This window comes from Doryrhamphus excisus, linkage group LG12 (assembly GCF_037039965.1).
Source record: "Doryrhamphus excisus strain RoL-2023G ecotype Guam linkage group LG12, RoL_Dexc_Guam_v1.1, whole genome shotgun sequence".
Classification (NCBI taxonomy): Eukaryota; Metazoa; Chordata; class Actinopteri; order Syngnathiformes; family Syngnathidae; genus Doryrhamphus; species Doryrhamphus excisus.
The window spans coordinates 5,010,751-5,031,975 of record NC_136368.1 but is presented as its reverse complement, the minus strand read 5'-3'; the positions used below and the strand labels follow the sequence as shown (position 1 = coordinate 5,031,975).

The window sequence follows — 21,225 nt, the reverse complement described above, 5'->3', positions numbered from 1 at the left end:
CATGAAAAGGTTGGCTCAAACCATGATGCTTGAAGGCTGAAAAACTATTAACTGACTAAAAACACAAATATTTCTTTAACTATATAGACATTGACTTTTTACAAAATAAAAAAGTCCCTTAGATTTTTCAGTATGTGAATAAAATGACTTAAATTCCCCTTAAATTGCCATAATGGCAATGCCAAAATAGTGTAAAGTTGAACTGAACTATTTTCAATGTGATCTTAGCAACACACACACACACACACCTTCTGTACAGGACAGATGAGCAGGGTGATCTTGTCTGCCATCCGCCTTTTGGCAAAGGTGAGATGCACAGCTAGCGCCTTGACTCCACTGACCTCCATAAATGTTCATCATCTATATCACTAAAATAACCTGACATTCATTTGTCCTCGCACAATTAGCGTAGGTCAGCTGCATCTCATTAAGTACTTCCAGGCTGCGCTCGAACGCATCATATTTCTCATGGCTATACAGGAACAAGCCCATACTATTGATGATGAAAGTGTGTGTTTAAGCTGTTGAATGAAACAAAAACAAGTTGCAACACTTTTTTCTGTGGGGGGGGCAACAAACAAAATTTTTCATTACAAACCAATTGTGAATGTTCCATGAAGGCATGAAAAATACAACACCAACATTGAGCAAACATGAGTATTTTTCACAGTGTTACAATCCCAATGTTTAAAAATGAAATAAATTAACCTGAGGTTCCTTTGAAGTAGCATTTCTTGTTAAATACAATTTAAAAAATCAAAATGGACAACAAATGGCAGGTTGAAAAATACAATGAAAGATTTCAAAGAGTTGTATGTTTTCATATAAAACATACAAAAATGTCTGTACATATTTGACACATGAGACCCTCCTCAGTGTCTCCCGATGTTGGATCAACATTTGCAATTAAAATGACTGATGTAATTACGAAGTCACATTCACATCCAGAACCCTGCCCTTCTCTTTTCAATATACATCACACACTTGAAAATATTTTTAGGTTCTCATCACTAACTACGATGCATTCAAGGACAGCCAAACAATCAAAAATGACATGAATATGTAAAAAACAAACAGTGGTACATGTGGGTTGAAAATGTGACATACTTATAAATTATTATCCACTTAGGGTGAATGAGATGTGTTTCTGTGGGGAAAAATAGGAAATAATCAATTCTTTTAAAATAATGATGAATATATTTTTTTAAGTATAGTTTTTAAATTTGAAAGTGTTTTTAGTTCTCCCTGTGCATTTGTGGGTTTTCTCCGGGTACTACGGTTTCCTCCCACATTCCAAAAACATGCTAAGTTAATTGGCGACTCCAAATTGTCCATAGGTATGAATGTGAGTGTGAATGGTTGTTTGTCTATATGTGCCCTGTGATTGGCTGGCCACCAGTCCAGACCCTCGTGAGGATAAGCGGTAGAAAATGAATGAATGAATGCAATTTTGCTGGGCTATGGATGTTGAATGGTGACTCTGCGGAGAGATGCAGTATATATAATACATATACATCATAATGTATATGCTAAAATGTCTGCTTTTGCATCAGCCTATGATGCAAATATATAAAATGGAACTATGGAGTGTCTGTGATTATTAAATGCACTGACATAACAATATTAGTCTGTCACACAACTGGATATGTCATCAAGAAGCACCAAAACAGGAAGTAATTTGAGATGTTGTAAGTAGAATATCGGGCAGAAATGTCCCACTTGTGCTACTCTCCAAGCAGTGAATTACCATTTACAGATCTCTATCACATGTAAACATGGTCATGGTTGGCCCACCAGAGGGCGTTGTACCTCCATGGTGTCATCATGCAGGGATTTTTCTTGATTTTCATTTAAAGGAAACTTCCTTGGCTCCCAGTGTTTCTAAGGACGGACAGGATAAACAGAATAAATAAAATGGTATTACATAAAATGATTTGTACTGAATGGATAAATGTATTTTCCGCAAACTGGAGGTCTCATTTTGATCAGTCAATCACATTGCACTTAAATCAGACTGTGCATGTGTGCTAATGTGCATAAAAAGTATGAGAAAAGCAGTTCAGTGGCAGGTCTTTGGTATTTGAGAGGAAGTCTAATAGCAACACTGCTACTTCAATCAATGTGAAGTGGTGACCTTGCAGAGTAAATCAGAACATCATCAGCTGCAAGGATCCTTCAGGACATGATATCGCATAGAATACATTTTCACAGATAGTTACCACACAATACTGGCCAATGTCGTGATGCTTTAACTCATTTTTGCTATATGCGTATTGTACATTTTTTGCACAAAGAGGTGATGATGCAACTCTACAATAGAAGTCAGCAAGTTTAGTGGAGTTTTAAACCAAAAAAACAGCCACAAGGTGGTGGAAGCGCATTTTATAAGGCATCTAAAATAGAGCAATCAGGAAGTGAAAAGGCTTAGACCTGTGTTGCATTGAAGGTGATGCATTGAAGGGGAATTTTAACACCTGCATACACACAGTTCAGTTGCAAATGTGAAAATTGTAAATAGTTCATGGTGTTATATTTGGAAATAAATTGTTATTTTCATGTAAAACAAATTTTTTTTTTGTGTTGTTTATGTTGTGGCAAAGTTGTTTAGACATTTGGCGAAATATATATGGCTACTTGTGTATAAAAGTTATGCTTGAAATGTACCTTTTCACACAAAGCCTTTTTTCTCCCATTACTTGTTGAGAACTGACATTTTGCAGAAACTTACCAACGTTCTATTGCTGATTACTAAAGAACAGAAAAAGGTAGGTAATAACTTTTTTGTTGTGATGAAAGGTGAGAGACTAATCTTTCTTTTGGTATATACCATGACTGTATAGCCCAAGAACACTATATTCTGTGTGCCTTGAAAAATCAGCCAAATCATCAAAAATGGCCAGTCCTGAGAGGGGCAGCTATTGAAAAATATCTGGGATTAAATACGTTAATAGGAATGTTGTCGGCTAATATTGGCATAAAAATTAGATAGACTTCATCAAATGCTCCCCAGTAACAAAACTTGCCAACTCAGTAGGTACTCAGTCTGGGATTATTTCCAAGATCCGTGAATATGCCGTTTGGGTTTCAGCTGTGAAGTGTGTGTGAGCTTACCATCCCCTGCTCCGTGTCTGGCAGTTTGTCAGCATTCAGCCGAGAAGAACTCCAAGCCACGGAACTCTCCTCTCCTGATGTGAACACCCCACCCCCACTGCCTCGCAATCTGCTGCCAGATCTGAAACGAGGAGAGAGAAACAACAAATATTCCCTGTGGGAATCCATCACTAAACCACTCAGTATTCCACTTTCATAAAAGGTGTGTGATCTGTATTAAAATGCATTGGGCAGGAAGAGTTTTACTTATTCTGTACTGTTTAATATACTGTATTCTTAAAACTTCACTGCATTCAAAAGTATGGATGTGAGTCTATACAATACATGTATGTTTGTTTGTAACCTACCTTGTGGAACGCCTGCAACACAACGCCCTTGCCCAAGACGTTGAGTATAATTTCTCCTTCAACTCTAAAGCCAAGTGTCTCTGTGCAAAGACCTCATTGGTGACCTCCTCTACCTGCAACACACAAAAACAAAGGAACGAGGCTGATCATTTCTTTACAAACAAAAATAAAGATCTCAAAGCAAGAGACCTTACCTGCGCCTCTTCAGCATCCCTCACTGATTCCTCAACTTGATACTGGGCGTCAACAAAACGCCAACTATTCAAAGCAAAAAACAACCAACCGGTCACATCTTATGACTTTCTAAACACATTTTTTTAACATTATTAGAGTCCCGCAGACATGAAATAACACCCCTACAGGGACTCGAGACGACCACTGGCTAGCAAGCAAATGAATTAGTGAGCTAACAAGCTAACAGGTTAGCCTCAAATGTATTTCCTCTAAACTTCAGAAGCCAAAAACTTACCACTTCCACATGGAATGAGAGAACTTTTTTCATGTTTTCATGTTCAGGAAATGTAATGCAAGGTCGTATCTCAATGTTCTGTGTCACTACATATCACTTGTATTTCTATATGTTTCGACAAATAACCTACCATGAAACAACAATCATTTATAAATTCATTTCTCAAAAAAAACAATATTGGTGAAAAAGCCTATTCTTAATATGAACTTTCCTCTTTTTTTCCCATTTCTGCTGTTCTTTACTCCAATAATAATTTTACTTTATTCTTGGAATTTTAAGACTTTTTCCCCAATGTAATTTTCCAAAAATTAAATTACAAATTTATTTGTTGTTTTGTTTGTTTCTCATAATATTTAAACTTCAGAAAATTGCTTTTTTTTTAAAAACTTTGTTCTTCAATATTTAATCTCTATACTATTAAAATGACATTATTTTTCCTCATGTTGTTATGAGTTTATTCTCCAAAAACTGCACATTTTTCCTTGTTAAAATATGACTTTGTTGCATATTAGTTTGGCTTTATTCTCTTAAAATTACAGCTGTTATATCCATTTCTGCAGTTGACTTTTCACAACTTAATTTTCAACCTAAAACAACTTTGTTTGTTGTTTTGTTTGTTCCTCAAATTTTGACTTTAAAAAATGACATAATTTTTCTTCAGTATTTTAAATTTATGCGACAAAAAAAATTCTTCATAATATTACAACAATACTCTTATTACAATACTTTTGACAAATTATGACTTTTTCTTGTTCAATTAAATTTATAAAACGTGGTGCAAGCCAATTAAAAAACAGCTACAAATGACCCCCTGGGCAACACTCTGGACATTCCTTATATAGTTTTTAGTGTCAAGCTGAGCAGTACACTTCACCTACATGTGTTGTTCCTGATACCTTGGAGTGAGAATATGTTTGGACAGCCTCTTGTCCACCTTGGCCACTGGCATGGTGACAAGCCTGTTCATGTTGTCATCACGTCCACGCTTGTGTTGACATGTAAAGCCCTGCGAGGAAGAGTGGACGAGAGTGGTCTTCCTCTCGCTATAATATAATTCAGAATGCATCCACCTCATAGACATAACAAGATGTCAATTAGAAAGCAGGATTATTGTCCAGTATCTGGTTCACACCAGATACCACCATTTACCTGTGAAGCCTGCATGAAGCTCTTGGTGATACAAGACAGGTGATACACTTCAGACATTCCATCTAGTTCCAACAGAGAAATAAAGAATGTCTAAGTACATCATTTACTCGCTCTTGTATTACTACACACCTTCTATCAAAGCATGTCTTCTCTGTCTCTTCGACCCATTGCATCTCCTGCATTGACCTCGCGCAGAATCAAGCAACTTAGTAATGGATGTCGGGCACATGACATGCCCAGCACGGCGTATTCGTCTGGAGTCTGGAACCACAAACAGGAGGTGAATTAGCTCACACCAGGAATTTCTTATTCGGTCTGCAGCTTCATGCTCAGGGATTTTAAGCTATACGCACAAAAGCATCCTAAACTGCAAGAACTTTTAATGCATGACACTATATAGGGAGGGGAAAGAGGAAGAATGATAAATACAATTAAATAAATTAATAAATAAACAAAAATAAAAGAATAAAGGAAATAGAAGTGGAAAACACTGTAGTTGGGATAGCAGTGACAAAAGTAGTAAGACTCAAATGTGATTATTTAATTTGAGGTATTTTAAAGAATATTTTTGTTTTTTCTCTCACATTTATTTTTTAATCTCACTGAAACAATACCATAACATTGATGTTTTTTATATCCATGTTAGCTTGTGATGACTGGTGTGGTGACTGTATAGTTGCAGTGGTTTCATTCTTTTTTTCTTTTGTACTGGACTATGTACAATACGATGACTAGTAATGAACTGGTTGCTCTTGGCATGTAGTTGGGTGCCTCAAGCTGGGTGAGGGTAGTTGGATGTGTGGTTTTCATTCTTGTAGACAAGGAATAATATATGTTTTGTTGGGATGAGATTGGAATCTTCTTCGCGTTCCCTTTCGAACATGTGTACGTTTATATATACATGGACATTTTTATTTGTGTTGATTTATGTTTGGTTTGTTGTGCTTTGGATGATGTTTGAAATAAAAAAAGAAAAAAAAAAGAACTATTACTGAACAGGAAATTACTTCTTTGTTAGGTGTTCTCATCGTACCGGTTACATCCCCACTAATCACAGGCCAATGAATATATCTGTGCATCTGGTAAGTCTCTGCACATTGTCACCAAAGCCTGTGGAAATAAACATGCAATACTAGACACTGAAACATGTACGGTGCCTTTGGCCGGTTTTTGGAATTAATCAAGCACACCATTGGCCCCTCATCCTTTAAAGAATTACCACGCTAACGTAGAATACTTTGCTGTTTCCGCATGTGTAACTATGGAGACTGACTAAGTCTCAATACAGCAACCAGAAAAAGGGGCGGGATGTAAGAGATGAGTGCATAAGCACATGGTAGGCTCAACTTACTATTGTGAAGCGTGGGCCTGCATCTGTTAGAGTGAGATGGACTGCATGATTGGATATTGATGGCTAAAGGCTTTAGGGACCATTCTTCTCTCCCCACAGTCCTCTGTGGAGTATCTACAGAGATAGAACACATTTTAGTCACACCATTTCAAAGATGGAAATCTGACAAGACAAGTTTAGACGCTCATTGTAGGTTGTGCTATATCACATTTAGAGCAGGCCCATGTGGTTACCATATAACGTTTGTAACTTCAAAACTTCTCAAAGCTGGTTTCCATTTAAACACCTGACACCCACAAGAAGAAGAAAACACACATCACCTTGCAGATGTTTCCGCAGTGAAGTTTTACGTTGGACAATAATTGGCTCTGTAGCTACAGCGGTAGTTCCCCCTCATGTGTCCGGACTGCTGTGTCATTGTACGGGGAGGTGGAATGGAAGTGGCACTCTAACCACTGGTTGTGTATACTAGGGACCGTCAATAAATTACATTTGTACTGAAGAGAGTTTCTTTTTTTAAAAAAAAAAGTAATATACTGTATTTTCGCACTTAAAAGTCAAGTCAAGTTTATTTATATAGCCGTTAATCAATAAATGGCAACAATATTATTTTTAATGCTTTAAAGAGCAATTTTCACAACTATAACCAATTCCACAAATTCACGGAAGCTTGTTATTTTCTTAAAAAAAGGATCTATGCCGGATTGTGTCAGCAAGACAATAAAAAAAGAAAAAGATGTGATGGATCTGAAGCCAAAAAATGTATATCAGGACATCCCTAGTACCCAGTATCAATCCTTTCACTGCATATACAGTACTGTGCAGCATATACAGTGGACTCTGCAGCTACCTCCTACCATATGAGGCTGTTAACTCGGACGGAGTTCTGATTGAGCTGGATGTCAAGCCGGAACGTGATGGCAAAGGAGAGAAGCTGAAATCAGACCTCCAAAAGTCCTAGAAGGATAAGATCATGGAAAGAACAGAAATTGACGTGGAGTGCAAAATACTATCATGGGAAACAGTGTGATTAATATGTACAGTATATACAGTGCGACCTCAGTTTTCTTTATTAATTTGTTCCAAAAGTAAATAGCTAAAATAGAAAATAAGATATAAGACACCTACCACATTAACTTTACATACATACCTGTGGCCTGCTCACATTGTAGTATTTGAACAAGAACAATTTGCGTTTGCAGTGGGTGACCAGTGGTCGTGTTCGAGCACAAACACACGACACATCCGTTCCGTAACGCTTACATCTTCTGTTCGATCCCCGTGGTATGAAAGCACCTTCTCTGAGACTACTGCAAGATCAGACAAGAGCAAGGAAAGTCTTCTGATTAGATTAGTATTACCCATGCAGTTAAATGTTATATGCAGAAAGAACAATGAGAAATAAACATTACCTGTCGACATGTCTGTGACCTACATGAACAACCAGCGCGGCTTTTATTTTGTATGTGACTTTCATCTTCCCAGTCAGTACAAAAGACAGCAGGGAAGATGTACATCAAGGGAAAATTCAAGCTCGGTCACATGAGCGTAGCGGTGTTAACATTATTCCTAGGTGGGACTTTTTTTTAATCCTGTTTGGCTTCAAACAGTAAAAGCTTTGTTAGCACTCATTCCTAATGGTGTTTATAATAAACCTAACTATAGAAATGATCTCAATTGGACACTTAGGTAACACTTGTACACAAAATTATAGTAGTTAAAGGGGACCTTTTTATACCAATTTTGGGCATTTGTATTGTATTGGACTCCTATAGAGCAGCTACACACAATAACCTGCACAGACAGCTTTCTACATCTTCCAGACACTTCCTCTTCCTGCAGTGTTCCCATGGGGTTCCTGCCTCCCACCCAAAAGGTCTGTGTAATTTACTCCACCAGGCACGCATATTTTTCTCGTTGGCCGGGATTCACAAACTCCAACCACTTCTGCCTAATGCTTGACTCTTTAGGCACACATAAGCAAACATTTCCTGGGAGCCATTGCTTTGTGCTGTTAACAAATACCTTAACCCTAACCACTACTGATTAGTTCCTCAGTAAGTACTATATTTTTTTGTACCTTATTGTGACATCACACCGATAATAGTTGTAGAGTGTGTAGAATGTATTATTGATATTCATGTTGCACATGCACACAGATTCTCTACCTGGAGGTAGAGACTCTCCCGCCTTTCCACATCTGTTGTTTTGAAGGTGTTGGGAATCTGCGAGGCGCAATCAGACTGTTGACGATGTGGCTGAGCTGAGCACTCTGCAATGAAGGCAGTGATCACATTTCACATTTCACATTTCAGTACGAACTGTGAAACGCGAATAACTGAGTGTGGCACATCTCCAAACACGGTATGTTTGCTGTCCGGTGACGAGCATTTCCTGCATCTGCATCTTTGGTCGATACTGCAAAGATTTTCAACTAATACCTAAATTTGGAGTAAAAGCTAGTCCTTGAGATCATGAACATATCATTCATTCATTCATTCATTTTAGACCGCTTTTTCCTCACGAGGGTCGCAGGGGGTGCTGGAGCCTATCCCGGCTGTCTTTGGGCGAGAGGCGGGGTACACCCTGGACTGGTCGCCAGCCAATCACAGGGCACATATAGACAAACAACCATTCACACTCACATTCATACCTACGGACAATTTGGAGTGGCCAATTAACCTTAACCACAATTAACCACACAGAGATGGCCGAGGGTGGAATTGAACCCTGGTCTTCTAGGTGCAAATTAACAGTTGATCGTGCTTCAAGGAGTGTGCATACTTTCACACAGACGGGAAAAAAGGGTGCACAGTCTTAGTGTTTGCACCGTATCTCCGCTTACCTGTCGCTCAATGTTGTAAAGAAGACGATTAGGACTGCAGGGTTCAGAGTCAGCATCTGAGGCTGTGCAGGAAAGGCCAGCCATATCCTTTAACAGGGTCTGTTGGATCTGCCTCTCTGTGGGTGGCTGGGACTCAGCAAGCACCACGCCACCCTTACACACACACCCACACACATTAACTAAACATTTACCATATGTAACGTCGTTTGAAAGTCTAAGTACGACTTTGAATTAACAGCATGTAAAAAGCAATTCTAAAATAATTAGCTATGTATTCAGTGGCTCAGTGGTGCATTTAGGTGGATTTTGACCACTTACCTTACTGGACCGGATGTTTTTGTGGAGATCCCCAAGTTGCACAATCTTTCCTTCAAGGTCAGCAAGGCGTAGCTGCAACCAGCACCATCTGCTGCCAATCTCTGCTCTCTCTTTCAGCCACTTGTGTTCACAGCTGCTGCCTCTGTGAGTTACACCCAACATGTAGTAGTAGTTATCCATACATTGTGTGTAAACTGCAAGAACCCTCCTGCACGCTTGATGTTGACTTTCTCCTCCGATTTCAGATCAATATTTACAATAAAAGTGACTGTTGTAATTATTGGATAAGAGATTAAGCTCCAGACTCACACACCTACTAAACACATTTTAGAGTCATGGTGTAGAAGTTATAGTGCTGTCACTTTTGCATCTCACAGCAACAATGGTGCATTCAAGCACCATTGCATAAAGTGTGAAATCTTCGGTTCAATATTGCTGGGAAGTGAGAGAATGAATAGTCAATTATTAAACATGTTAATAAGTCATTTTGTTCTAGTTTTTCATGAGAAGCACAGGCATAAACATTAACTTTATTTTTTTTGCCAAGAGGGGGGATCAAGTTTACTCTTTCAATACAGATTGGGTTCACTTATATAACTAGCGCACCACTGCCAGCATATGCTATGCATAGGTTAGTGTAACAAAAGATGTATTTCACCACCAAATAAAACACTGTCGATGTGTGTTGTGCATGTTTGTGAGTTTCCATGGCATTAACGTCTACTTTACGAGAGTATGTGTGCGTTTATGTGTGCGCGCCTGACTTCAGTGGGACCACAGTTGCCATGGCAATGATCTTAGACTGCAGGGTCTCCGGCACTTCAAACTGCCACCAGACAAGGACCTGTCGAGAAGCGGCTACACACACACACCGCTTTAAAGTTACTTCCACTTAGTAGAGTACAGACCTCTGCCAAGGCTCCATGCTAATTTGGATCAGCCCGAGAATTTTGGAACAAAAGCGACATATACTGTATGATAGTGACTTCACTCATCGTCAGCGTTACAATGGTTCCCCGCACATTCACGACTCAGCATCCATGGCTGTGTAAATTTGCAGGTTTTCAGTCAAAATGCCTACAGTGGTGTGAAAAATTTTTACCCCCCTTCCTGATTTCTTACGCACTGACCTTTGCAGAATTGTTGTCATTCAGCCACATTGGATGATTTTCCAGCATGCCACATTATGACCTTAGGATTCAGGTCAGGACTTTGACTAAGCCACTCCAAAATTTTGATTTTATTTTTCTTCAGCCATTCAGAGGTGGACTTCCTGGTTTGTTTTGGATCATTGTCCTGCTGCAGAACCCAAGTTGGTTTCAGCTTGGGGTCACCAACAGATGGCCGGACATTCTCATTCAGGATTTTTTTGGCAGACAGCAGAATTCATGGTTCCATTTATCACAGGTACTGGAGCAGCAAAACAACCCCCGGGCCATCACACTACCACCACCATATTTTATTGTTGGTATGATGTTCTTTTTCTGAAATGCAGCATTACTTTTTCACCAGATGTAATGGGACACACACCTTCCGAAACATTCAACTTTTTGTTTCAGAGTATTTTCCCAAAGGTCTTGGGGATCATCAAGACCTGCCAAAACTCTGCCATGTACATTTCTTTTGCCCAGTGTCTTTCTTATGGTGGTGTTATGAACACTGGCCTTAACTGAGTTAACAAGTGAGGCCTGCAGTTCTTTGGATGTTGTTGTGGGGTCTTTTGTGACCTCTTTGATGAGTCGTCTCTGCACTCTTGGGGTCATTTTGGTTGGCCGGCCACACTTGGGAAGGATCACCACTGTTCCATGTTTTCACTATTTTAGGATAGTGACTCTCGCTGTGGTTCACTGGAGTCCCAAAGGTTTAGAAACGGGGTAAACACTTTTTTCACACAGGGCCACATTTTTTTTCTCCCTTAAAGCGTCATTTAAAAAATGCATTTTATGTTCAGTTGTATCATCATTGACTAATATATAAATATGTTTGATTATCTGAAACATTTAAGTGTGACAAACACGCAAAAAGCAATTATCATGAAGTGGGCAAATACTTTTTCACACCACTGTATTTTTGTCTCAAAATATAGCGCAAAAACACGTCTCATGCAAAAATGTATATAAGTATGATAATACAGGTAAAATGTACAGCATATACTATGTATACGTACTGTACAATATGTATACATACTGAAACAGGAGGAGGTCATGACTCAACATAACAGTATGATTCAATGTGTCATAAAAGAAACAACGCTACAACCATCACACAACAGGTCGTCTACCTACACATACACCGGGCAATTACTACAACTAGGATAATAAACGAGAAATATATAGTACTTTGAGCAACTACTGACATAAAGGTGCAGCAAGGCATACTGGGAACTGGCATCACTCCCATCGCCTGGAGTGCTTACAGCTTCCCAGCATGCTTTGCAGCATTTGTTTTGTAAAAAGTTGCTACAAGTTGCACGAGGAACGTGTTAAAATATAACATCTTAACACACACAGGACACCTTAACACACCCATTCATCGTTCAACTCCTTTAACTTTGTATGATTAAGGTTTTCGCCAATGGTTAAAATGAAGTACTCTCACAAAGTCAAATAAACACCCAGAAGGAGTGTGAAATAAAACCTCGCAGGGAGGAATTACCATTCAATTGAGGACACACTTTGACAAAAGCCAGGCTGAAGTGCAAATGAAGCAAAGCTTGCCAAACACATCGCCTTCTTGTTTCCAGTTCCATCAGCATCCAAATTGATTGTTTGTGGGAGACAAAAGAAACACAATGCTGATGAAAAAACAGACACTAACCCCAACCCTTGTGTAAAGGTTTTGGCTTTTAAAGGAACTTGCTGTATCTCTTGGGGGGGCAAATAAGGGTGAGGATGTTACATTCCTGCCACTGTGTGTGGTACTGATGTCCTCTTCCTAAATAAAAGATGTCCTAGTTGAAGAGCAGTCTTTGTACTCCCTTTATCTACTAGTCTGCAGTAGCTGTTACACAATGACATCAGCGAGTTTCTGCAAAGCAAAACTGGAATCTAAGCAATATGAAATATCTGAAATCAAGGTGAAACATATCAAGTTTTGAATACCATATGTTTTCTTGATTTTTTTTTTTACCAATTTGTTCATGGTAACTCATTCGCTACCAAAAACATATTTATAAGAGAGGCACAAGGAGGTGATGATGCAACTCCACAATCGAAGATTACATGTTTGATACAGTTTTAAGCCAAAAAAGCAACCATAAAGTGGCAGAAATTTATTCTATAAGAACTCCTGCCGAGTTCTTATAAAATATTTTTTTTCTCACGTCTTCGTGTTGTAAATACGCTGCGAAAGTATGTTTTCACACCCTATTACTTTGCTAACAAAATGCAAACCAGAACCGGAAGTCAACTCCGTCCCTTGTTTATGATGTCATCAGCAGTTAGCGATGTAGTTGTTTGCAAACTGACACAGTAACAGCACAAATCTCTTCTTTTCGTATTGGTTACAGCTGAAAAATTTGGATAAACAAGGTGTGACACTACTGAATTGAAGAAATAGAGTAACTATTTTTTTAATGTTATGTTATGTTTTATATTTTAGTAACTACAGTAACAGGGCTGTTTATATTGTTTATATTGTTTATTTTTTCTATATTGTGTATTTTGTACTGCTTAACTGACTCTGTACTCTTGCTGCTGTGCAATACAAATTTCCCCACTGAGGGACGAATAAAGGCATATCTTAATCTTAATCTTAAAACACAAAGGTTAGTGTCCGAGTGTAACTCACTGCCACATGTGTTTTTCAATGTTGACAAACAAAGTTAGAAGGTCATATAGGTTCAAATGTATTCAATTTCTCAAGAAGGAATCGTTTGTATTTCTTTTGGCTTCAGTCAAACCTTGGTTTTCATATGCCCTAGTTTTTGTTTTTCGGTTTTAGGCAAAAATCTGTGCCAAAATTTTGCCCCGGCTCTCATACAATGTCCCATTATCATACATATTGAGCATAACAACCTATTGTGTTTTACCTTTTGGGATATTCAATCTTGTGGTATTAACTCATTCAATACTAAAGAGGTATTTATATGTTTTTTTCATAAAAACGGGCCCACGTGCATTTGATAAGAGCACATGACATGTGCTTTACGACGTCAGTAAAGCACATTAATTTTTCCTCACTCAAATGAGAATGTGACACAAACAGTTTTCCTGTCTGTTTCCAGCGTGTAAAACTGTTCGGTTTTTCTCAGTTTAAATTTTTGTCTGACCAAATTGCTAATTAAGTTTGAAGTATGTTCCTTGATACTGTAATTTCGTACTGTAAAACGTTCTAAGTTTAGTGGTAAAAGTCTGTAAATATGACTAAGAATACTCACATAAGTGAAATCTTGCGTCCTTTGGCCAACTTGACTTCATCTTGCTCCTCATCTGAGCTGCTGCTGGCCGTGGCGTCCGAGTCCAAGTCCTGTTCCAGGTGTCTGAGCAATGCCTGGTTCGAGTCTCTAAACTCACAAAAATTTGCCAAGGGCAATGACGCCTGGGACAAATGTGGTTGAAGGTGCGTCTGCAGGGGAACACCTCCATGTTGAGCCAACCTGTTGAGCCCCTCCAACTGCTGGCTGCAGTGCAGTGACACGATCTCACCCAGCAGGGTCTGCACCCTCCTCTGCAGCCTCTGCACTCGGACGTTAAGTCCAGCACTCCTGGACTCTGTCTCCTTCACGGCCGCCCCTAAGACATTTTGCCAAATGTTCCACTCCGAAGCTAAAGGAAGACTGCTTGGATCAGTGTGTATTTGGGAGTATGGAAAAGAGCGATACACATCAACACCTTCTGGCCCACACTTAGAAGCCTCTCGGATGTTATAATCAGAGATGTCTGCTACACCTGGAAGGATGGCGGACACCTGGTGAGCATTTTTCAGCATTTCATTAAAGCACTGCAAGCTGAGTCCAGATGGAACTTGGGAAAACAAAGGACTTGTGGGGACTTTCCTAGGGTTGGCAGGGAGGTCCAGAGGAGGAACTGAGGAGAAATCCAGCCACATCTTCTTCTAACAACCTCCTTCTGTTGATCTCATCTGAGTGATTTGCGTTTGGGGTCATATTCAGGTCCATTTGGTTCACGGTTGAACCGTTTTATACTGAATGCACCTGAACGCATCTAGATGAAATAAATGAAGCGAGTTTGATTGTTCGAATACACACCATCCTATCAGATTTACAAGCTGTTAACGTTAACACATTTCACACACAACTACAGTAAAAAAAATATATATTCAACGTTAATTAGCAAAAGCAATCCAAAGTCATTTGTGGGTACAGGGGGGGAAAAGTCGCTTCTTCCTCGAAAAAAACGGACTTACGTCGCTTTCTCCAGCTCATTTCCATACGAAAGCCACAAATGTGTCGATAATTCCACCTTAGTTGCCTTCACCATGGGACCAAAGTGACATTTGGTAGCTTCGGAGGTGTCTAACACTCCTGCTATAAGAGCAGTCTTGACCGTACCAGGGCTGCTGACAACTGCCTTGATGCCTTCAGGTCCTCCGCTTGTCAGCCGCGATGCCTTCAGGAACACTCAGACATATGACCATACGGTCACAGGACGGATAGATCGATCCATCCATAGATATAATTCATCTCTAGTGTTGTCATTTTGTAATTTAACAAGTCACGTGTTTATATTTTTCTATTGAAGTGTTTGTTCACTTTCTGTGTTTAGGTGTCATATAAACGTAAAACACATAAACATAAACACATAAAAGTTTTAAAAAAGAATAGAGGATCAAGAAGTATAAAAATAAAGATATTGACACTTAGTTACAGTAAAAGGAGGTCCACTTGGACACCAGAAAGATTTGTGGGAAGCTAAAACGGACACTTCCCAAACATGAAGTTACCCAGCAGACCTTGTGGGTTATGCAGTAGCATAAAATAGTATAGCTTTGTATGTACAGTGGTGTGTAAGTGGTTGCCCCCTTCCTGATTTCTTATTTTCACACTTAAAGGGGAATAATTATGCTCATTTTTCAGCACTTTGTTGTGGACTCCTGTAGAGCAGCTACACACAATAACCAACACAGAGAGCTTACTAGATCTTATAGAAACTGCACCTATTCAGCTGTATTTATTTGGATTTCGTGCTTCCTGCAAAAATGGTCTGTTTTAGTGTGATTGGTCACACTCCCAAGTGCTCAGGAGGACTTCCGGATAGCTGCCGAACCCAACTTGATAAACGGTATAGGAGTTGATAATAAATTTATCACATACATGTGTTGGATCCCGAATCCCATCCGGAAGTAGAGACTGGACAGTCCAAAGTTTCTCAAGAAAAGAGGTTAGTTCAAGATGTCTCTCAGTGGTAAGTAGCTTTAGCATTTTAGCATTTTTGCATTTTAACATTTTAGCATTTTAGCATTTTAGCATTTTAGCATTTTAGCATTTTAGCATTTTAGCATTTTAGCATATTAGCATTTCGGCATTTTGGCATTTTAATATTTTAGCATTTTAGCATTTTAGCATTTTAGCATTTTAGCATTTTAGCATTTCAGCATTTTAGCATTTTGGCATTTTGGCATTTTAATATTTTAGCATTTTAGCATTTTAGCATTTTAGCATTTTAGCATTTTAGCATTTTAGCATTTTAGCATTTCGGCATTTCGGCATTTTGGCATTTTGGCATTTTAATATTTTAGCATTTTAGCATTTTAGCATTTCGGCATTTCGGCATTTTGGCATTTTGGCATTTTAATATTTTAGCATTTTAGCATTTTAGCATTTTAGCATTTTAGCATTTTAGCGTTAGCGAAAGCAACAGCTCCAAAGAGAATAAACATAACATTGTGAGAAAAATGTCCTAAATAGTATAGATATGAAATATACTTATAATATAGATATAATATCAATGTATAAATGACATATTTTCTAATGTGGAGGAAAATGACTTTTTTACCAGCTTGTTAAAACTATTATAAATTCAAAATATTCTGAATATCTTTTTAAGTTTGCCACAGAAAGCAATCCACAGTTGAAAGGATATGAGAATAAAGTTGCAATATTCCAGAATTTTTAAAAAAGCCAGAAAATGACATAATTGTGTACTTTGACTTTATTCCTTGTATATATGTATAATTGACATGTTTTCTAGCATGCCAAAAAATGTAATAATCTTATGATAAAATGATGAAAAATCAAATGTACTTTAAAAATGCATCTCATCCAAGCTTCTCTCTTCCTGATCTTTCAATTGACGCTGTCAGCTCACCCTCTTTGTTCACGCGGTTTCATCACTCTGAGCCAGATGTCAGCCATCTGCTGCCTGAAGATATTCTGACCCATTGTCTGGCAGAACGCAGAGCATAGTATGTAAACATTAACAAAGGTAATATGATTGTACGGAATCATAATAATATAAGACAGCGATCGTCCCATCAAATACAGGAAGCTCAACCAGCTTGCATAAATGATATAAAGAACTCCCTGCAGGAGGCCGGTGACGGAGATCCTCACTTGATTACTAACTCGAGGACAGGATATCACGTCACGTGCTGCCATACGACGAAGGTGCATGTGCAAGAAGAGTGCAGTCGACCAACAGGAAAGAAGTACTGTCAAAAAACATACACAGTAGTATCCTCTCAGTGTCCACACCACAAACCAGAGTACCTGTGCGATAGGCGCTTTTTGCTGATAATGCACTGTGCGATTACGTTGTAAATCCTTGACGGAATATAAAAAGCTGGCAACGGCCTCGAGCGTGCAGAACAGTCTGTCGACAAAAATGAGAGCGTAGACAATAGATTTGATGTTCCTCTTTATCCACGTAAATAATTTTCGTCGTCCAGGTATGATCTTAACGCAGTAGAAAAAGCTCTGCCAGACTGTGGAGGTCAAGACCGTGGTGAGATTGATGTACAACAAGATGTTGAAGGCCAGGCTGACCTTGAAGGATGTCCCGTGCGTGTAGAAAAAGAACATGACTATGAGCATCAAAAGGTAAAGTGTGCACGAGCAAACCCCGGAGTACAGGAGCAGCTTCAGCGGCTGTTTGATCCCGACTTGGCGGTAGTGATTCAAGATGAGGCAGTAGAAAAAAAAAGTGTACACCATCAAGCTGACGGAGACAAGTGGCGAATTTACGAGGATGCATGCCCTGGAGTCCATTTTTCAGTGTTCTTCTTCTTGTCTTGTCTCTTCGGGCTGGAGGTAATGTACACGCTGTACATTGTAACATATATGACATATTTGCATCATGCAAATTCAGTTATGTAAAAATTGCCCATTAGTGTGAAATTAGGCAAAAAGACACCTGGTGTACATGTTATAGACCAGTGCTCAGCCAGGAACCTACTCAAAATATACGCAAGATACATTTATTGCGATCATTTTTGTGATCGACCAGCAAAAATCGACGGGTTGGCGATTATATTTACTACATTATGTCTAAATCAAATCAAATCAACTTTATTTGTATAGCACTTTTCCTGCAAAGACATGCAACACAAAGTGCTTGACAGAATTAAAAACAATTACCACAATTAAAAGGACAAACAAATACTAAGAAAGCCCCTCCCTCCCACCCTCCGTACTAGACACACACACACACAATCACACAAACACACACAGTAGGGAGACATGGCATGGCACTGAGGATCAAGGAAACGTTATCCTCCCTATCCGTGTGGAAGTGGTAAGTTTTTGGCTATTTTGGCCAAATGTGGCCCGCAGAACACTAGTTTGAGGCCCCGAAAGTTTAATGTTAGTGCGGGCAAGTTTGATATAGATGCTGTATGGTATCATGTACCCAGAAAAAAATATTACGTTTGATTAATGTTCATGTTAAAGGTTAAATAACTGTTAATAGTTATCCTCCCTATCCGTGTGGAAGTGGTAAGTTTTTGGCTATTTAAGTTTAAAGGAAATAACTTGAAGGCTACCGTTTAGGTCGCTAGATCTCTAGTTTGCGAGTTAGCATGTGTCTCAAGACCCTGCAGTTGCGCAATATGTTGTAAATAAAAAGGGTATAAATGTGACTATAGTCGTGTTTTGTCATGTCTACAGGGTTCTAATAATGCTTTGTTCATTTTAATCTGAAAAAATAATTTGTCTACCCACCAACTATATGTGGTTTCTTAAGTTTTTATTATTTGCCATTTTATTATTATTGAGACATGGCAAGGCACTGAGGATCAAGGAAACGTTATCCTCCCTCTCCGTGTGGAAGTGGTAAGTTTTTGGCGATTTAAGTTTAAAGGAAATAACTTGAAGGCTACCGTTTAGGTCGCTAGCTAGCTAGTTAGCATGTGTCTCAAGACCCTGCAGTTGCGCAATATGTTGTAAATAAAAAGAGTATAAATGTGACTATAGTCGTGTTTTGTCATGTCTACAGGGCTCTAATAATGCTTTGTTCATTTTAATCTGAAAATAATAATTTGTCTACCCACCAACTATATGTGGTTTTTATTATTTGCCGCTTTATTATTATTATTATTATATTTATTTATTTATTACTGATTGATTGATTTTCTTTATTCTTGATTGGTTTATTTATTTTTCATCTTATTTTGTGTAGAAAAATACAAAGTAAGATATTTGAGAACAATGGAATGTTTTATCAGAGCTTTAATTGTAGAAAATTGGAACCAAAGCGAAGTTTTTTTAATTTTTTTTGTTTTTAATAAATGTGTTTGTTTTTTTTCATCTGCCTGCTTGGTGGCCAAACAAATCAATGATGGCCATTCTTCCAGTAAATGAGATATTTTCACACTTTAGTATAAGCATCACTTTTATTACATTTGACTGCAAACTACAGCAGAAGTGGTGACACAAGCATAAAAACTGAGGCATGCAAATAAGTCGCTATGAATATGAATATGAATATGTAAATTAAAGAACAGCAAAACAAGCATTAATGATGATTATCAGAATTTCCTCTGATACAGCTCATGGCATGCATGTTAGGTTCACTGGAGACTGGAGCGTGAATGGTTGCTCTATGATTGACAGTGTTAGGACAGAAAATGGATGAATGAATGAATGGATGGAAAAGGTGTTGCAGTGCATGACAAAGCACATATCAAGTTCCAACTACAGTATCGGCCATGTCAGCTGATTCACACATCATATCATTTGTCCCTGACGCAAAGCGACACATTGTTTTCAGCGCTCGCCATAAAGCAGCAACCCTTGGCCTAAAAGTAGACTGACCGACAGCCATGTTAACGGTGGTACCAAATACGTACAAATTACTGACTGTGAAACTGATATGAGACCCAAAGAAGAAATCTGCATATTTAAAAGTGAGCGAGTCGATGAAATTAAAAGTCATACAACCGAAAAAGATAACACTTTGACAAATTCCGGCTACGGTGACTCTTAACTGACTCCGAAGTCTGGAAGCAGAGACTGAAATGCCACTCTTCCCCAGCTTTCTCATGTGACGATGCAGATATAAGAAGGTGGCAAAGTTGGAAATGATCATGACACATAAAATGATTGACATGTAAACTTTAGTGACGATAAAACTAACAAAACTTAAAAATCTCATATTAGCACTGATGTTATTCGGGAACTCCGTCAGAGTGTGGTTGTCGCTGATCAGATGAGGCCAGTGAATTAGGAACTCAACAGTTTTCAATGCAGCGTTGTAAAAAACAACCAGGAAATCCAGAAGAACAGCTATGAAAATGGTCACCTTGATGTTCCTCCTCAACCAAACAAAGAGAGCGTGCCGTGCAGGGACGATCTGGGTGAAGTAGTAGAAAGCCAGCCAAACATAGGCGCTCATGCTGTTATGCACAAAGAACAGCAATAAAAACCAAAACACCATATATAATTTGTTGAAGTTCCCAAACACCAAAGACCAGTTCACCACTAAGAAGATCAGATATAAAAGAGAAAACCAGGTGAGGAACTCTAAGAGGAACTTTAAAGGCTGCTTGAGTCCTTTATCGTTGCTTTGTGGGCATTCCAAGCAAAACACAAAAAAAATATTCATGACGAGGCAGAAAATGACAAGAGGAACGTTGATGATGATGAATATTGTCTGATTCATATCGATGAGCTGTTGATCCATTGGTGGCTTTAAAAAGTTAAAGGATCCTCAAAAGTTCCTCAACGTGTTCGCACCTGCGTCCAACACATGCACCCTTTGTGACGGACGATCGCAAAGCTGGAGCATTATGGAGAACCGTCATATGCATAATAGGCTGCCATGTAGGAAGGAATATCAATAGCGCGTTGCCTCCACAGATACAGCGAGCTCATGATGCGTTCAAAACGTTCGGGGTAATTGAGCCGAATATGGAAATCGTGTCACCAGCCTTCCTGTTTGTGACACAATCGTTGGTCATATGGAGATGAGTCAATCCTGTCACAGTGAGATCTTCATTTTTGTGTCGATACTCAATACGTAAAGGTTGAATTGAGGCAACTTCCTGTTTGTTGAAAACGCTACATCAGGGGTCTCAAATTCTTTTTTATTTATTTATTTTTTCTTTTACAATATACATATTTTATTCAAGTAGCCATTAAATTTTTTTATTAATTTTGTATGTTTTATTTTTGCTTTATATATTCAATATTTTTTCACTTTATTTTAACATTAATTTAATTATATTTTTCCATATTTAT

The 21,225-nt window shown here is 38.6% G+C and overlaps 2 protein-coding genes across 2 annotated transcripts; both read right to left on the bottom strand.

Annotated features, from left to right (window-relative positions):
* Window positions 1-574: 574 nt before the first annotated feature.
* Window positions 575-15,118, bottom strand: kansl1l (KAT8 regulatory NSL complex subunit 1-like). The gene is made up of 15 exons (XM_078795219.1): window positions 14,958-15,118; window positions 13,969-14,755; window positions 9,591-9,732; window positions 9,273-9,425; window positions 8,596-8,699; window positions 7,578-7,737; window positions 7,285-7,384; window positions 6,428-6,541; window positions 5,206-5,337; window positions 5,077-5,138; window positions 4,824-4,933; window positions 3,653-3,716; window positions 3,459-3,571; window positions 3,112-3,232; window positions 575-1,881 (listed from the first exon to the last, which is right to left on the bottom strand). The coding sequence occupies exons 2-15, from the start codon at window positions 14,637-14,639 to the stop codon at window positions 1,780-1,782; spliced, it is 2,148 nt and encodes a 715-aa protein (XP_078651345.1). The 5' UTR covers window positions 14,640-14,755; window positions 14,958-15,118; the 3' UTR covers window positions 575-1,779.
* On the bottom strand, window positions 14,954-20,074 carry LOC131135931 (uncharacterized). Its single transcript, XM_078795383.1, has 4 exons — window positions 19,764-20,074; window positions 17,260-17,707; window positions 16,885-16,935; window positions 14,954-15,160 (listed from the first exon to the last, which is right to left on the bottom strand). Exons 1-4 carry the CDS (start codon window positions 20,072-20,074, stop codon window positions 14,954-14,956), a joined length of 1,017 nt encoding a protein of 338 aa, XP_078651509.1.
* Between the last annotated feature and the right edge of the window lie 1,151 nt (window positions 20,075-21,225).